At 48.7% G+C, this 17,032-nt stretch overlaps 1 protein-coding gene across 1 annotated transcript in view; it reads right to left on the minus strand.

Annotated features, from left to right (window-relative positions):
- The window catches only part of LOC128726640 (uncharacterized), a 43,178-nt gene extending 30,233 nt beyond the window's left edge, over nucleotides 1–12,945 (minus strand). The window contains exons 1-2 of the mRNA XM_053820457.1: nucleotides 12,455–12,945; nucleotides 1,510–3,682 (exon numbers count right to left, since the gene is read on the minus strand). Of these exons, the coding sequence (XP_053676432.1) occupies nucleotides 1,510–3,682; nucleotides 12,455–12,945 (2,664 nt within the window). The remainder of the gene's footprint in view (nucleotides 1–1,509; nucleotides 3,683–12,454) is intronic.
- Between the last annotated feature and the right edge of the window lie 4,087 nt (nucleotides 12,946–17,032).

Here is a 17,032-nt window from a genome sequence, read left to right on the forward strand (position 1 = left end):
ATCGACGCTGAAGATGGTTTGGGGCTTTTGGAACAACACTCGGACTATGCGAGTTCATAACTCTTCCCTCAAATCGAACCGAAACCGAAGGGGTGCGGATTTGCTTTCCTTTCAAAACATGCAAATGAGCTTTTAATTATCTACATCTATCAGTCAACCGAAATGACGCTCTTCGAACATTAGAATGAGATAGGTGATTCTATACTGAAGTTGAATATTTATTAAAATTCCATTCCAGTTTCCCACTTACGGTTACTGATAGTTTGTTCAAACAATCCGGAGAGGTAGAATAATGTTTGAAGAATATCAACCGAAATGCTAATGTGCCTTTCAATCCTTTGGTGATATCATTAATTCGCTGTATAAAAGCTATATAAATTTTAAATCAAAATACCTAAGCTAAATGTTTCCGAAAACACCGTAAAATCCTTTTTTTTGCTTCGTTGAGGTATAACGCAAAAAAAAATCACAAAATTTGAAATCGATCAAATCGGCATTAATATTGCAATATCCCATGCCAGTACCTTGAAAATCCACACAACAGGTATCCTTGAGATTCATTTCTGGTGCGAAACGCCATCGATACATCGAACATATTGATCACATCAGAGACGGTCGCGGTGTCACCTAGAAATTAGTTTCGTATGGCCGCGAGACAGTGAGACGAGAAAAAAAAACACCCAACCTCGAGAAATATGGTCATCAAGCCTCCCACTGGCCAAAACCGCTTTTGGGACGGATGATACGCAATCAAAACCGCCACCGCTCGCGACCTTGGCAATGAACTCCGCAAGATGGCCGCAAGAGTCGGTTTAAAGTTTCTGTTGATTTATATTGGCGCATCGATCGCCGAATACTACTAGTTTTTCCCCTCCTAGCACAAGTGTAGTCATATGATAAACATACAGCACCAGTTGGAAAGCTGACAGAGTGATCAGAAGTAAAACTCATATGTCTCGATAAGGCGTTTGAGTGATATTTTGACTAAAATAATATATATTTCACTTCCTCAATCTAAGCCGCCAAAATGCAGCATACTAACATGTATAAATAACTATTCCGTCATCAATGCTGGAGAGTGTCATAAGGTTCTTTAAAACATCACATTTGCATGCATGATTAATTGCATTAGCTGCCGCAAACGAGTGAAAACCAAACAATGACGAATGAGCCAATCCATCTTTATAGAGTTGTGTCTCCAAAGCATCATACAACCTGTGAAAAATTGGTTTAGAACATGCAGAAAACATGTTTAGTCTTCTTTGATTCAATAAAAAATCATGGTAGAACCTTTACACATATATTTGTTGTTTAAAATTTAAGCTCCAAGAAAACTAGCAACTAAAGACGATAAATCAATGTCATGAACTTGGAGATTCATGTGCAGTGGGACTAATATATTAAGTTCCCCATTCTGAGATGATCCTGCAAAACACCACTTAAACTCAACCCCAAACCCGCTTGCATAACCCGTGCTCAGTACATTTGTCAGTAATAATCAGTACTCACGTAAGAAATGCACACCGTACTCTTGCGGCCAAGCTTCATCTTTCGTATCAGCGTCTGGTGTGGTTGATGCTCCTCCCGATTCGCGCCATAGTACAGCTCCCAGCAGCTCGGTTTGTTCTGGTGCCACTCGAGCAGCATCTTCTCCTTATCGCCAAACTGCCCATTGCGTGACTTCCCGAGGCTCTCCATCAGGATGATGCGCTCGAGTGTGATATTGCGTTGCAGTTGGTTGAAATCACAGTGCGCCATACGCGGTCCCAGCCCACTACCACTCTCACTGGCACTATCCCCAGCCGATCGGCCATCTGGCGGGTCAACTTTCAGCTTCACGCGTGATCCACGTCTCGGTTCCTCGGTTTCTACCACATCGTCCTCTGGCATACCGATGCTAACACTCCGACAATCCTCATCACTACGTGCCGTCGTCACGAACGTCGTCTTAACCACTTCACCACCATCATCACTACTGTCCAACGGCATGTCGATGGCCAGCTGATTCGCAGGGTCAGTGCGTTCACATCCACCGTACCTGTTACAGACACGAATCTCGTCACTGTTCAGATACCGCTGTTGGCAGCACAGTGAATGCAGACCTCCATGTGAACTAGATGACTGACCACCCTGTTGGCGGACTTCCTGAGCAAACGGATTCGGAGGACTACGACGGTTGAGGAACAAAGCAGCGGCTGGTAGTGCGGCCGGTGGCCTGCCCTCACGAATGTCCTGAGGCGGCAACACCTGGTAATACGGCAACAGCGACTCCGAGCAGTTCGACGTCGAATACGGCACCGTGCTAGGTCGCTCAACCTGCTCATAGTCATGCTCAATGCTCAGGATCGAACCGGATCTCGATCGATTCCGTTGTTCTACCGCGTTCTGCACAGCCACCACCTTCGGTTCACGACTCATGCCCTTACAGAAACGCTTGATTTCGTTCTCATTCTTCTGGTTCATCGTGCGCAAGTACCCGTCTAGGTCCGCTTTCAGAATGGCGATGTTCTTCTCCAACTCCGTCTCACTGGGCATCGGTTCCTTCGTGAACGGGTTACCTGGATTCGGTCTCCTCGGACCCACGGAGTCCGGTTGATGATCAGCTCGTTGCTCCAACAGCGTGTTCAGCTTGCCTCGTATCTGCTCCAGAATGTTACGCGTGTTGTGGAACTCGAGATACTCTTCGTACTGTGACTTCTTCCGGCTAGCTCCGTCCACTGGAGGATCTCGTAGCGCATACATCTCACTCTCCGACACCGACGACAGCGTGGGGCTCTCGAACCCGATCAGATTCTGGCTGCTATGATTCGCCATTCGAAACGATTCCAAGTTGATGTCCATCAGCGAGTCGTCTGTGTCTAGTGGCCAAATAGGACGAGGGATCTGCCCATCGTTACCTTCCATGATGACTGACAGTTGCTGTTGCTGCTGCTGCTGTTGTTGCTGTTGGGAAGTCTGCGATTGATCCTCGATCTCACACCGCTCAGTGCAGTTTTCTCCAGCTCCGTTCAGCACAATGTTCGTCGGAACGTGCACAGGCTGTTGAGTCACTGTCGCTCGCAGGACATTCAACTGTACTGGAACCGCAGGTGATGCCAGTGACGCTGGATAGTAGTACTGTTCCAGGCCCCTTATATTCCGCTGCAACTCCGACAGCTCCTTATCATTCCCAACACGTCGCTTTCTATCACAGCCGACACCACTCACCTTCGTGGACTCACTCGAGCCCTTGCTGGTCGTCTTGCTCAAACCAGGACTCTTCACATCGTCCTCGTCATCCTCGAGTCGCTGGGTGCGCGGACAGCGATCGATCGGTTCGCAGTAGATATGTTCGTCCACCGAAGAACCGCCAGTTGAGTAGAGATTGGTGCTGTAGTAGCCTGATGAACCGCTCTTTTCAGTCGAGTAGTGTGAGGTAGAATTTACACGTTCACGGGTCGGTGGTTTCCCGACGACGACCTCGTCTGGTAGCGGTATGGGACCGGTAGTTCGTGGTGGATCCCGCTCACCTTCCGGTAGTCCTTTACCATGGAAGTCGACCGATCGACCGACCGTCTCCGTGACCGCATCGTCCTTTTTGGTCTTTTTGTCCTCTTTGCGCGTATGCCGCGGGTGTCCACCAGTGTTGCCAGCCGGCTCGTTGTCGATCGGATCGTCCTCAGCAAATGATTTCGCGTCCACACTGTTACGAGATGGGACAAAGAAAGATCACGATATTAGTTTCCATGAGATCAAGATCTAGAAAAGATGATCTTTGATCTTAAACTTGAAACACTTCTGAAAGTATCCGAACATACTCCACTGTGATTCTTGTCTCAGAACCTCTCTCTCTCTACATTATTCAAAAGTGATCTTCTCTAATGGCTGAAATGCACTCTCAATAACTCAAGGGACATTCAGTTGAATCTCCACCTAACGTAATTATCGTCCCCGTTTGCTACGATTGGTCTAATGACTCTCCCAAGCGATGTGGCGAAATGTCAAACCCATAATTTTAAACGCGCTCTAGCAGAGCCCTTAACGCAGTAGGCCTACAGCATGTTACATGTCTAATCAATAGTCCCACTATAAACACATAAAAAACGCCGAACCATTCTAGCATTATTATTCCTAGAGAGACACAACATGCAGATCGGTCATAAACATTGTAACATACCTAAACACCTCGCACACGCCATTACTGCTGACGGGCGAATGAGTCTACAAGCGATCATCAGCGATTAGCACCGGGCAAAAGCTAAGCTGCATCAAACCAATGATCAAGCACCAAATGGCCTAACGACTTCGCTGCACTGACACCATTTCGTACCGGTCGGTCCAGGATCAACCCACCAGGCTAGTCAATGAACCTTGTTGCGACCTCCTCAGGCGACTCCGAAAGATTAGACCCAACTCGCACGACGGGTCAACCCCTTGACCAGTCGTAATCGAATGCGAGCTGCGATTGGTGAATGAGTTACTGAGGCCACTGAGGCTCAAACGCTCCACACGTGGTGGAAGGACAAAAAGCGCACAGTCCTGCAGCTCTGGTGAAAGCCACGGAAGGCGTGCAGAAGCAGACCAGCCCAGCTGACCACACCGGATTGATCCTGTATCGTGTGAGCACACAAACACACCCCACGTCGATCGTCGGTTGAATTTGCATATTTTAGACACTATCTCGGCCTCCGTTGCATACCGAGGTTTCTTGCGCAACTTCGCAAAAGCAGAATTCCAAACCCCGGCGAGGCCACAAGGCCAACCATCAATAACAGCAACATCAGGCACGAGTGTCATTGCCTGCACCGGACCGGACCAGTTCTGGGGAGAGTGCTTTTAACGGCGAAGTTCTGAGGCTGTCGCTAATTGAACGCGAGCGTGCGTTGCGCCATGTTTGCCAAAACTATTTGCAGATGCATTCAAGGGTAACTGGGTGCGTGGGTGTTCGAGATGACTCAGGCAAAGGCTGTGTGGATGTCTTGAGGTACGTTACCTTATCCTTGGTACTGTAAAGCATTTCAGCTATCGAAGAGGACGTATGGCAAAATAACAAGTAATAACAGCCTAAGCTTTGTCACACCAGACATAAGAGAGCATTCGAAGACATTTGTTTGCTCGTACATACGCTGGAAGGCACGTAATGTCTGTGGACAATTTCACATCCTCAGGTTCCCCACCAACGCAGCTCGGTAAGACGTTCCTTAACGACTTCCAAGCCAGCTTCAGCACATTGTCCAATATCATTGAATCCGCAACACAACACCTTCTGGTTCTACTTTCACCGAGTCAACACCTTCCGTTACTAGCTCTAGCAACCCAATGCACCAGACATCCAACCTGGCTGGCTCAAGTTCAAAATGCAATTTCCGCAGTGCAATGGAAAAGTGGCCACCCGGTTACTTCTCCTTTCGCACTGCGTCACAACCGGAATCCTGCCAGAGAAAGCCACTCAAGGTAGCATATTTCAGCACTCCTAGCACCAGCAGAATGCCAGGGCGTTGTTCAACATCCGCTGCACGGCCAATCGATAGAGCCATACGAGCAGGCCGATAAGGTACCGTCGTATCTCAAATTGCTTCAAATTGCCAGTAAAGGCACGTGTGGGAAGGAACAAATATATATATATTTCACCGGTGCCACTACAAGGCTATCTGACGCCACCAAAGTCTGGCCACGATTGGGATGCATCTGCACCCGAACCGGAAGGTGCACGAGAAATTTCACGACCAAACAATAACACCCGTTTTCTTGGTTTTCCACCGATCGTTCTACGCTTCGCACGCGGCACATTCAGGTTACACTTCCGGATTTTTCCGACCACGACGCTCCCGGGTGGATAAAATTGCTAAACGGAGCAGAAACGAACCGGACGAAGTTGATCTGACCGCTACCGTGGCCAGCGCAAACCGTGTGTGACGGAGAAAAGTGGAAAACGGGAAAAAGCCTGCTGAAGGTTAAACGAAGCCAGCGTACGGTGAAGAAAGTGAGAACGTGCGGGTTCCCGTTGGTGCCACTTTTCACTCTCGCTCGGGTTGCATCTAGCTCCCGTGGAACCGGTCTGGGTTGTTCGGTTCGTTGCATCGTTATTGGAAAGGGACACCATGTCGATGGCCGATTTTCTTTGCGCCTCAAAGTGTTAGTTTATATTTGTACGGATTCCTTCCGGCAATCTTGTGCCAATGCTCTTTAAGGGCATGGGGTTTGAAGAAAAAAAAACCGTATCAATATCTCGATATTGTCGATATATCATGCCAGTTCTTTTCATACTTTAAGGAATTGAAGTATGATTTTTCTTCACAATTTTTCTTAAATCATGCACGAAGATAAATTCACTGGCTTAAAATGATACCACAAAGTATACAAAGTGTTTTTTTTACCAAGACTTAAACACTCGTGGGATTTAGTTATAAATTAGACCCTTCATTACAGTAAGCCCCCACGTGTGGTCAATAACTTATCGGTTCATTTTCCCTGCCGCAGCTGCGATAGCCAAAACCGCAGCAAACTGTAGGTGTAATCAAACGTCGACCACCGGTTCCCGACCCGAACCGGATGAGCATCCAACCGAGCTTTACAACATCCGTCCGACCAATTCCAGACCCGTGCAGCTTCATCACACGGACACCGGCCCACCGATTTTCTCGTGTGCGTGTGCATCCATCGACCACAGGGTGAGTCGAAGATTTTCCCACTCGCCAACCACCCACCGTCTCTGATGGGATAGGCGTAGAAGAAAAGAACAGCAGCAGCCCGCAGTCCGAGGGCGACTAAAAGCATGGGCTGGTCCATGGCGGTTTCAACTCAAACACCGCAAATCCGGTGATGATCAGGCACCGTCACGCCACCCGGTGACCGGTTCATGGAGCGGTTGAAGTGGAGCGGGATGCAAAAACACCACGAAAATGGAAAGTAAACCCCTGGTCGGCAAACCGGATGGTTGCAACTATGCAACCGGTAGCATAGAATGGGCGGAAAATTGCCCAACCATCTGACCTTTGGGTGGGCGAGAAGTGTATTCAGAAGTATTCTCCAGCGACCCTTGCGATCGTTTGTATACGATCTTGAAAGCATAATGAAGCCTTCGTTTGTCGTTCATTCCACCAGCCAAGAGGGGTTAGTTTTCCCGATGCTTTCAAAACTAACAGTGAAAAATTGGTGGTTCAGTTTTTTTGGCTCAAAAAACTTGCTTCCCAAAAAAAAAAAAGAGGTAAACTTTTATTCTTAGTTTTCCCAGCGTATCCTGCATTCTTGGCTACCGGGCCGTTAAAATCAACCCCAGAAATATTCAACCCCACTTTCACCGATCGCAAACGGTCGCCCCGGAAAACACACGCCGGAAACCAAATGCTGAATGTTATCGCAACCCGGACCCGCGCTGGTTGATCCGTGGTGGAAAAATTTTCTAGGTCATCCCGCACTTGCAATCTGCACTTCTCGCCACTTGAAACACCGCGCGCGAGCTAACGAGCATACCGGTTGCTTCGCATTTCACTTTTTCCTAGCTGCTTCCATCGGCCACTCGGAGTAGGTCACCGTGTGGCGTCGTTTGGGTCGGAGATAGGAGTGAAAATATCATTTAGATGCCTCCACGGCTCATTGCCTGCTGCGATTGATCGACGGCGCAAACACGGCCCCAATCTCGTCGTCGGGTTGGCTTTAGCGAAATGAATGAATCGACAGGTTGCGGTGGTAGAGATCATATTTTCTTTCGTTATTAGTTTTGTTTACATTTTCACGCGCCGCACGCATGAGAGTGAAAAGCGACGCCGATATATTTGTCCGAGATAAAGCCGCAACCGTTGAAGATTCATATCGGACCGCGCTTCTGAGGGTTTGTTTAATGCGTTTCTGTTTTTTTTTTCTTCGCTACTTCTCTCTCATTACCATCGGCCTACACCTGGGCGGCGAATGGACAAAATGGAAATCACCAGCGATAAACTGAACCGCTTCTTCTTTTCTTCCTCACTCTCTCATTTTTTCCCCCGAATAACCTTTCCAAGCACAAAAAGCCCACGCCCCGGGACGGGAAAGAAAGTGAAATAATTTCCCCGCATCGAAAGCTCCCCACGAAGCTGGAAACACTTTTCAATGCCACGATAAAGTACGCTTGCTTGCTAATTTGCTCAACGATTTATAGCCGTTTGATGCCAGCAAAAAAAATGCACCCCCAAAATGATTAACCCCACACAAACACACACGGTCGGTTGAGAAAAGCCAAATACAAATTTACAGCCGCGCTTTTTCGCAAACGAAGAATGCACTTTTCCCGTTAAACGAAATGCACCGAGCGGAAGTTTTCCGTGCGCGCGCTTTTGTGTTTCGTAACAACGGACAACATTGTCGTTACTGCTCTTCATTTTTTTTTTCATTCCTCCTTTTTAGTGCTACTACTCAAACGCAAACTTTCCGATGGCAATGAAAACGTTTTCCACCCACCCGTGGAAAGTGCTACGAAGGGTTGCTTTAGAGCCCATCTTTTACTACTGCACCAGCCAGCACGGCTATCGACGGCAGCATCTCACAGCAGCCCGACTTCAACAATCATCAACCGGTTGGTGCTTCCGCTTGTAAGGGAAGAAAAATTGCCTGTCACGGGCACAAAGAAAACCAATTTCAGCCGGAAATTCTCTCCCAATACAACAGCAACAAACTACCCCTCGGGGAGGACTTGTATCCTGTCGCGCGAAAAACAAAATGGAAAAGGATAAATATTGTTGATGCTGCATTTTACACCGGCGGTACACATGGGCGCATATTAGCAAAATGTTAATGCTCTTTTCGCGAGCAACCGGCAACGTGGGTGAGAGAGAAAGAATTGCCGTTTAAAATCGATTCCCGGATGCACCCATGCGGTGGCTACATTGTTAACCTGAACCGAGCAAAAGTTACATCTGGCAGATCAGTAATATCGGCCATTTTGACGAAACCATCATTCGATAATTGAATTTTCCATATCGAGTTGATATTTTCCTTTTAATTGGCATACACAAATACTTTTATTCGTTTTTCTTTTCGCAGCTCTACTACAACAACGTTCGAATAAATCGCGAGCTCATAACGATATAAAATCCAACACTCTCTTATTACTCGAACAAACGATCAACATCTGCTCATCAAGCTGTAGCGAAATCCATTACCGAGGCCTCTGTAATCCAGTTCACCTGGTAATATTTTTCCGTTGTTTTTCATCATTAAAAGAAGCATTTCCATACCGATATCAAAAGAACGTTCCGACAGACGATGCCGGTTGGCCGGTTGAAACAAAAACTATGGGCGAAAATTTGCATACGCATGATTTATGAGGCACGTTCGGGGGTTGTAAAATACAACAGCGTCTATTTTCAAACGCCATGGTGAACGAGTGGATCGGTACCCACTAGAAGCGCGGCATTCACTAGTCAAGAGAGGTGAGAAAAGCGCTAGGATTGGTGCTAAAAAAAACGCCTTCACTAAATAAGAAGCAATCTTGTAGATCTGTTCCATCTTTCGTTCGATTTCATTCGTCAGAGGTCATTCACCTTTTCAGGATGGTTTAAAATAAAATAAAAGAGCACTTTCGCTTGCTTCTTAAGTCATTAAACTCCACAAAAAATGCTATTTCGATTGAATGGGGAAACAGCGAAGCTAGCGAATGAATGAAGCATCTTATATGTTCTTGTTTTGCAAACAACACAGAGCTGCTAACAATATATCCAGTGAAATGCCCGTTGTAATTGCTTCAATTGATCTGAATTAATTCTACATATTGCGCCAACACGCGCAACATCATACGTCAGCACGCCCCAAATGAACGCGTGCATTTGCGCGAATTTCGCCTCCCATCCTCGAAAGCGACCTTTCCCAACGCACCGCAAGAAGCACATTACATTTCCACTCCACGCTTGAGCAATCGAGGGGGTTTTTCGGGCCTCGTAACCTTTTGGCGGTGCTTTAATGATGAAGCCCAGAGCTCCCCACCAGCGGAACATCCACACTAAAATACCAAGGAAACCCATTGGCACCACCCGGTCGGTTGGCCAGCACTAGGATTTCGGAAGCATCAATTAATGGCATTTAAAGCTGGCAGTCTGGAAAGGTACCGATCGATCGGCTGACCGGTCCAACTGCAAGAGCCCGTGACTCATGAAGGAAACCCTCCGGATTCAGTGACCTTCCGATTTTTGCACCAATTTGAGCGCGGTACGGACGAACTGAATTCGAAAGCGTAGAGGAAAATCCGGTCCTATCCTTGGGCTACGGCATGGGTTCGTGGAATGTCAAACCGATCGTGAGTGTCCTATTTTGGTAGGCATTCATTGTGCAATTGTGCCCCGAACCCGAACGAACTACAAACACCCTTAAGCATGGCGTGTGGGAGGTAGAATTAGATTTTTTTTGTACTTTTCACCAAACAGCTGGATAGCGATACTTTGGCACGTGGCTCAAAAATACGACACTCGTGGCTCATCGATCAGGGAGATGCAAATTGGGGTTTCCACTTGTGGCAATCCGTCCGGTCGTCATTTGCATCACCCAAATGAATGATAACGGACTAATTGGGATCCGAGGCGCGTACGACGACGAACCGGTGGGCAGATGAATATTTATTCAATAGCCCATAAGCCCCCGCAACACCATGGCTCGTGGCTCGATGACGCAGCTTTTTGGGGTCTCGCGTGCGATCCCCTCCAAATCACCGTTTAGCGCCCCAAATGAGGGCTCCGTCCCCGTGGAGGCCTTCACGATTCGCGGTGGCCCTTTGATCTCCGCACACCTTGATCGCGATCACCATCATCTTCACGCTTTCGCGGATTCGGTGAAGGTTGCTGCGCTGATTCGAGCGCGGGCGGAGTAGCGAAATCGTCACAATAAACACGTGTTTGATTTAGATTACTTGCATGGTCACAACTGGCTGTGAATTTAGCTTATTTGAATCTCGTATCTCGGAAAAAAAAACCCCGAGCGTTATCGAGATTGCAATGTGCACGATTTCACTGGCCTAAAATTGGCAAACCTAACGCGGGCGATTGTAAGAGGCCGGACAAAAGCAATTTGCCTGTTTGGGTCGATGAGAAGGACCAATTAACATAGCTGAATAGAAAATTATCACCACTTACTAAAAAACCTAACTATTCCCTTCCAATTTTGAGATGTGAAAATTGCATAATTTGAAGCTTTTGGTTTTAACCAAGCGGATCGTTTTCCAGCGACATTGAACGAGATATATTCATAAGCCTCATGAATGTCAATTAAGGAAAATGGAGTGCTGTATGGAAAAAAAACACATTTTCCAATGAATAATCATGGAAATGATTCCATCATTACCCTTAAATCGACCTTTTATATCCACTCGCATTTATGGAAATGCATGTGCAAATGATTCACAATTTGAATCTAAGTTTTTACGGTTTTTTGCTTTAAAATTAAAATAATAATCTACGCTCGTGAATTAAGATCGGTTGTAACGTTAAAAATGTGCCAATATATCTCTCCTAATTTGAATGTAATAGAGCGTGGTGATCTTTCTGGAATTTGTATATTTCCAGCAAGATGGAAATGATTACAAAAAACACCCCAAATGCGACATAAAGTAATAAAGTAGCCATAAACTAGAGACAACACAAAATATGAATTCTTTTCTTGCTACGCACCAGCCAACTCAAGTGAGAAGGCATCTACCGACAAAACGGCGCCACAATCCTGTAATGATCCCTTTCATCCCACCATAAACACCCACTTTGAGCGCGTATAAATCAATTCGAGCGACATAAAACCAAAACGTTTATTTGCGCTCCGTTGCACTAAGCGTGCCAGCCCATTTTCGCTTTCAACCCGCTCCGCGAATGGACAAAATTCTCGCTCCGCGGAATTTCACACCTATTATAGTCATCCAGCAGCCTACATCAGACGCCCGAGCCGGGGGAATTAGCATAGCAAATCTTTTTCTCTCATTTTTTTCTCCCCCATTGAAGATCCCTTCCCCAGCACGATCACGATTTTATTCAATTAATGGCCACCCGAGCAGCACTCCAAAACGCTTTGTAAACATAAGCGTGCTTCCGGCCGTAACCTCCGCATACCACATCCTGAAGGTAGAAGCCCTGCAGAGTCACAGCCCGATCGCAGCCTTATTAATTAATTGTCCTGCATGGTCGTGTGGTACAACAACAACAACAACAGCAAAAAAGATCAAGTACACCGGTGTAACAATTTATCATCCCCTAAACGCAGCCCGAGAGCCGTTTTGGACGCGCTGCATCAACAAAACGTCGACCTAGACGCCAATCAGTGTGCCCAGAGAAGGCCTTCGAAAGGGTTCGGCTCGTGCAGAGCTACCCTTGGAGCGTGTGAAGACTCGACCGCGACCGCGAAGGGCTAATTGATAGTGCGTCTCCATCGCCGTATGCCCTCCGGACGGATTTTCGAGAGGACGCTCCCTTGACCGAGGCATGAAATCGCGAGAGATCGGTGACAACCTCACTCAGGCCTAACTTACCTCTTCGAAGAACGCTGCACGGTACAACGCTGGCGGAACATCGTCGAACTGCGTCTCGATCGCAGACCACCACTCTGAACAGCTGCCACGGTACTGCCACCTGCGAGTGTGTTACTCCGATCGGTGATGAAGGTCCTGTCACGGGCTCCAGCAACCCGTTCGTTCACCAACACCGCATCGAGTGCCTCGAACCGTGCCACCTTCGGTGTACCCTTGGCCGACTTCGGTGAGGGTGTTGCTGGACCGTGTTCCTCATCCGAGTGCACTTTGCACTCCTGCGGGAAGCTTTCGCTAAAGCTACGCAATGCGGCCACTCCGGCAAGCTTTAACCGGTTCCGGAAGATGTCACTGATCCGACGTACACCTGACCGACCCGGTCCCTGATGGTTGCTGATGTTGTTGAAAGCATCAGGAGTTGCAGCTGACTCTGATGAGCTTTCCCGATGACCGCCTGGCCGCTCGTCGATCCACGTCGAGGACATGACGGGCATGTTGGCTTTGTCCTGTCAGCCGTCAGTTCGCTCGGTGAGGATGGTGCTTTGACAGTTGCCCGTCAAAGCGTGTGTCATATTCGGCGTTTACGCGCCACAAAATGGCCCCACTGGAAACGCGGTTTGTGCAGGTTCTTCAAGGACGCTACTTCATCGACCCTAATGAAGCCGTACGGTGAGGTCCTTCCTCGGTTATCAATCGGTTCGTTCGTTTAGACAGCTAGCTGCAAATGACACAACAAGAAAAGAAACACGGTAAATACGCAGACTCAGGCGATTTCGGTTAATTTCGGCCGTTCAGCAATGTTGATGAGCCTCTTATCACCGACTTCCGGTGTGTGCTGCCGATCGCAAGGATCGCAGGATTTGCACACGTTGATGAGCATCTCCTTTGGCCTCGCTGACGCACACTTTATCTAACAATCAACAACCGTTTCGGGCCTGTCAGACCGAACCTTCGATTTCGGTAATAATTAATCCACCTAATCTAACGCACCGTGAAAGAGACGGCGAGGAGTGCACTCGGCAACACCGGGAGCATCTTTTATCGATGATTATGTCATCAATTAGTGGCGCTGTCTCGCAATCGTATCAAGCCCGGCTGACCTAGCTGCTAATTGGTGGCGAAGGACAAGGGCACCCGCTAATCATATAAAGATGACCAATTTCAGAACGCTCCAGTAGCGGCCTAGGTGGTGCCAAACGAACCGGAAACTTTGGAGGCACTGCGCAACCTAGGCCCCATGTGTGTGTGTGTGTGGGTCCGTATGTTGATGGATCTATTCGACGCCTAATGAGCGGCCTAGAATAGTGCTTCGATGTTGAACCATCCCATTTTTGCATCTTGAGACATTTGAATTCCATCCACGCGTTCGAACGATCGAGCGTTTGAGCAGGGACTCGAGACGCGGACTTCCAGAAAAGGTCATCTGTTGACACTTCAAACAGTCGTAAGTTAAGCTATGCCAGATCACGCGCACCCCAAATTTGAGCTCCAAAATGTGGTAAAATGTTGTTCACCCACAGCAAACCTGAGCCCTCCTGAAAGCACCTGTGAACTGACGTGTGCTCGCTCAGGACGGAGCAAAACGAGCGTACACCACTCAAATGCCCTAGTTGTCTAGTCTGTAACAATGTTCTCCCTTTCAGCAAGTGGACCATTGGGTGCTAGATGGCCCCAACTCTCGTTCAGACACGCGACCAAGCGATGTGGACAGCGCTGATCAATTTACCATCGCGTCTCTGGCGAACGCAAACGAAAGCAAACGCATTTCGCTCGCAAACCTGGCCGAGGCCGAGACATTCACAGAAACGCAATTTAAAAGCCAGCCAGCCAGTGTCCAGTGCCCTCTGGACGATCCCTCGTTCGAACCGTTCGTGGCAACCATTCCCAAGAACGCGCACCTGAAGGGCTTGAACGTGCGCGAGTGCTCGTGGCGATCGTGGTTTTTTTAAACGATCACTTTCACTAATCACTCCATTAGTCCCGGAGATCACCAAAGGGGAGGCCCGTTTGACCTGCGCCCCAGCAACCCACCGATACCGATGTTGCCCTGGTGTTGGCTTTATCGTCCAACACCCAGCCTGCGAGACGGTCCGAATTTGGGTCACCAACGTTTCGCAAGCCGCCAACCATGCGACGACGAAATGGCTTCATCGGCAAACGGTACAAATAAAAATAAATAAGCAGAACCACTCCTCAGGGAAGGCGGCATGCCACCGGACCGATCAATCGCTTGATCGATCGTCGACGGTTTTGCACTCCGAAATCCGAAATTGAACCAGTTTGTGCTTGGGGTGTTGGATTTGCGCGAGGTGTTGGCCGGGTTTTTTTTTTTTTGGGTTGGCAGGCTGTAACGTGAAACCCTTGGGCCACATGTCGCCTTCGTACGGCGTGTGCTTGCGAGATTCAGCCCCAGGGGAATTAGGCGGTGGCGCCCAACCCTTCCACGGATGGGCTTGCAGGTTAACGGGGCATGTGCTGGGGGAAAACTGGAAACCCAAAGCACCCGATCGCGGGGAAGCTTGCAATAGCGCAAAGGGTGCTCACTCGAACACAATATAATGTAATTACGAGCGTCGTTAATCACCGCGGTGATCCTTGCGCTCGTGGGAGGTTCGGTTTGCCTGCGGGAAAATCAGTTTCCCAACATCATCTCTAAGCAGGCCCCAAGCAGCGTAATCAGAATCAATATTTTGATTGATTTGGGTCGCCTAAACAGCTTCGAGGAGGTCGATGGCGCCATCGCACTGGCTCACCGGTGAGAGATCTTGCAAAATCACCCCAATGGAAATTGATTTGGAGCTTTTTTCGTTTCTTCCTTTCACTCACTCTCTCTCTCTCTCTCTCTCTCTCACTCTCGGTCTCATGTGGCATGCTGCGATTGAAATTTAACGCTCCAAAAGCAAATCGCTTCGATGTGCGCCTTGTAGTGGCGTTTTTTTTTTGCGTCTTCACCGCCCGAAATAAGGGCAATCATTGTGACGGCTCGCAAACTGTGGCTCCCTCGAGTGTTGTTACCCACGTGTGTCCTCTCCTAGGATCCCTGGACTTGCCAAGCGGCGCGTGCGCCTATTTCGGGGTGTTTTCAACCCCTAAAGCTTAACACCCCTCCGGCAATCAGCTGGACCATTTCTCGGCGCAAGTGGCACGCTGCCACCTGCTTAACCTACATATAGCCTCGATGGTCGAACTGGAGCCAATGTGGAGGTCGCTTGTTCAGGGGGGACGGGGGGAATGATGGAGGGAAGCTCCACTTGCACCGTTTCACCGCATCCACCCAGCGGATTGAAGTTCACCCTAATGCTGTTCACCCTGTGGGGTGGGTATATTAGATAATTGTTGCCTCAGTTTTTCCAGCTCCCAGCCAGGGTGACTGAACTTGGCACTTCTGAGTTCGCGTCCGTGCTTTTCGGCGATGAGACACCCAACCGTAAACCGGAATGGACCGAGGCGTATCGTGCGTTTTGACCTAGAATAGGCCCCAGGTCCGCGGCACGGACCAACTACAAAATGGTTAGTTGTAATTTTTCACCTGTCAAGACGAGATTTATGCTCGCTTGTACGTATCTCTGCTCATTTTCTTTTTCATTGTCTCCTGTCGCTGTCGCTGTTGCTATTGCCTGTTGTTTGTTTGCCTTAGCAGCGACCTCGGCCACGGAGGATGTTGCACAACGGCTTGCAGTCACGATCGAACGATGAAGCTCTACCGCCAGCTGACCTTAGACGCGCCCGTTGGATGGGTGAGGGATTCGACCGGCGTGAGGCGTAAGTACGGAACTGTCGAACTCTCGAAACCGCCACACTCGAAATTCAATTTAAATGCTCCCCCACACCGAAGCACTCATTAAACCCAAGCCGTCAATGGCGCCACATTAGCACCCACTTCGGACCAAGGCCGGGCGAAATCGAGCGATCACCAAGCGTCCCGAGCGTCCATTCCCGGATCCTGTTGAGGGTTGATTTCGGGGTGCTCTGGGGTGCGTTATCGTAAAGTGAAAATAAGGTCACGCGTCAGTTAAGGAGGCTGCGCTGGGGGTTTGCTCCAGTTCCGTGCGAAACGCGGAATGGCGACTCCAAAAACCGACGCTGGTGAGCTCCAAATAGGGTAAACCCCCGCGAGATAGCCCGTAATTTTCGGAATGGAGCAGGTAGCGTGAGTTGGTACGGAGACACACAAAAAAAAAACCCGCAAAGATGAATAAATAAAATACCACAAGTCGATTGGAATTTATTCAACGAATTCGCGGTGTCCTTTCGGAGAGGAAGTGCGCATTATGAATGCCCACGTAACGTCCATATCGACTCCTGGCCTCATCGCGTGGTAATGGGACCTTAATTAATTACAATGTCAACGGTGCGCAACCGAAACCCCCAGCAGATTCCTCCCGCAGGTCATTAAACGACGAGCACACGCTGGCCAGAGCCATCCGACCCATTGCCAAACCCATTGCGCAATGCAGTGCCAATCATTTGCATGTAAGCGCACGTAAACAATACGCCAATACGATCGTCTGGGATCGTACAGTGAAGCGGACGAGTCGTGCCGCGTTACGCATCTTCCCGGAGGAGGATCACCGAGACGGA

The sequence above is a fragment of the Anopheles nili genome, chromosome 3, assembly GCF_943737925.1.
Source record: "Anopheles nili chromosome 3, idAnoNiliSN_F5_01, whole genome shotgun sequence".
In the NCBI taxonomy this organism is placed as follows: domain Eukaryota; kingdom Metazoa; phylum Arthropoda; class Insecta; order Diptera; family Culicidae; genus Anopheles; species Anopheles nili.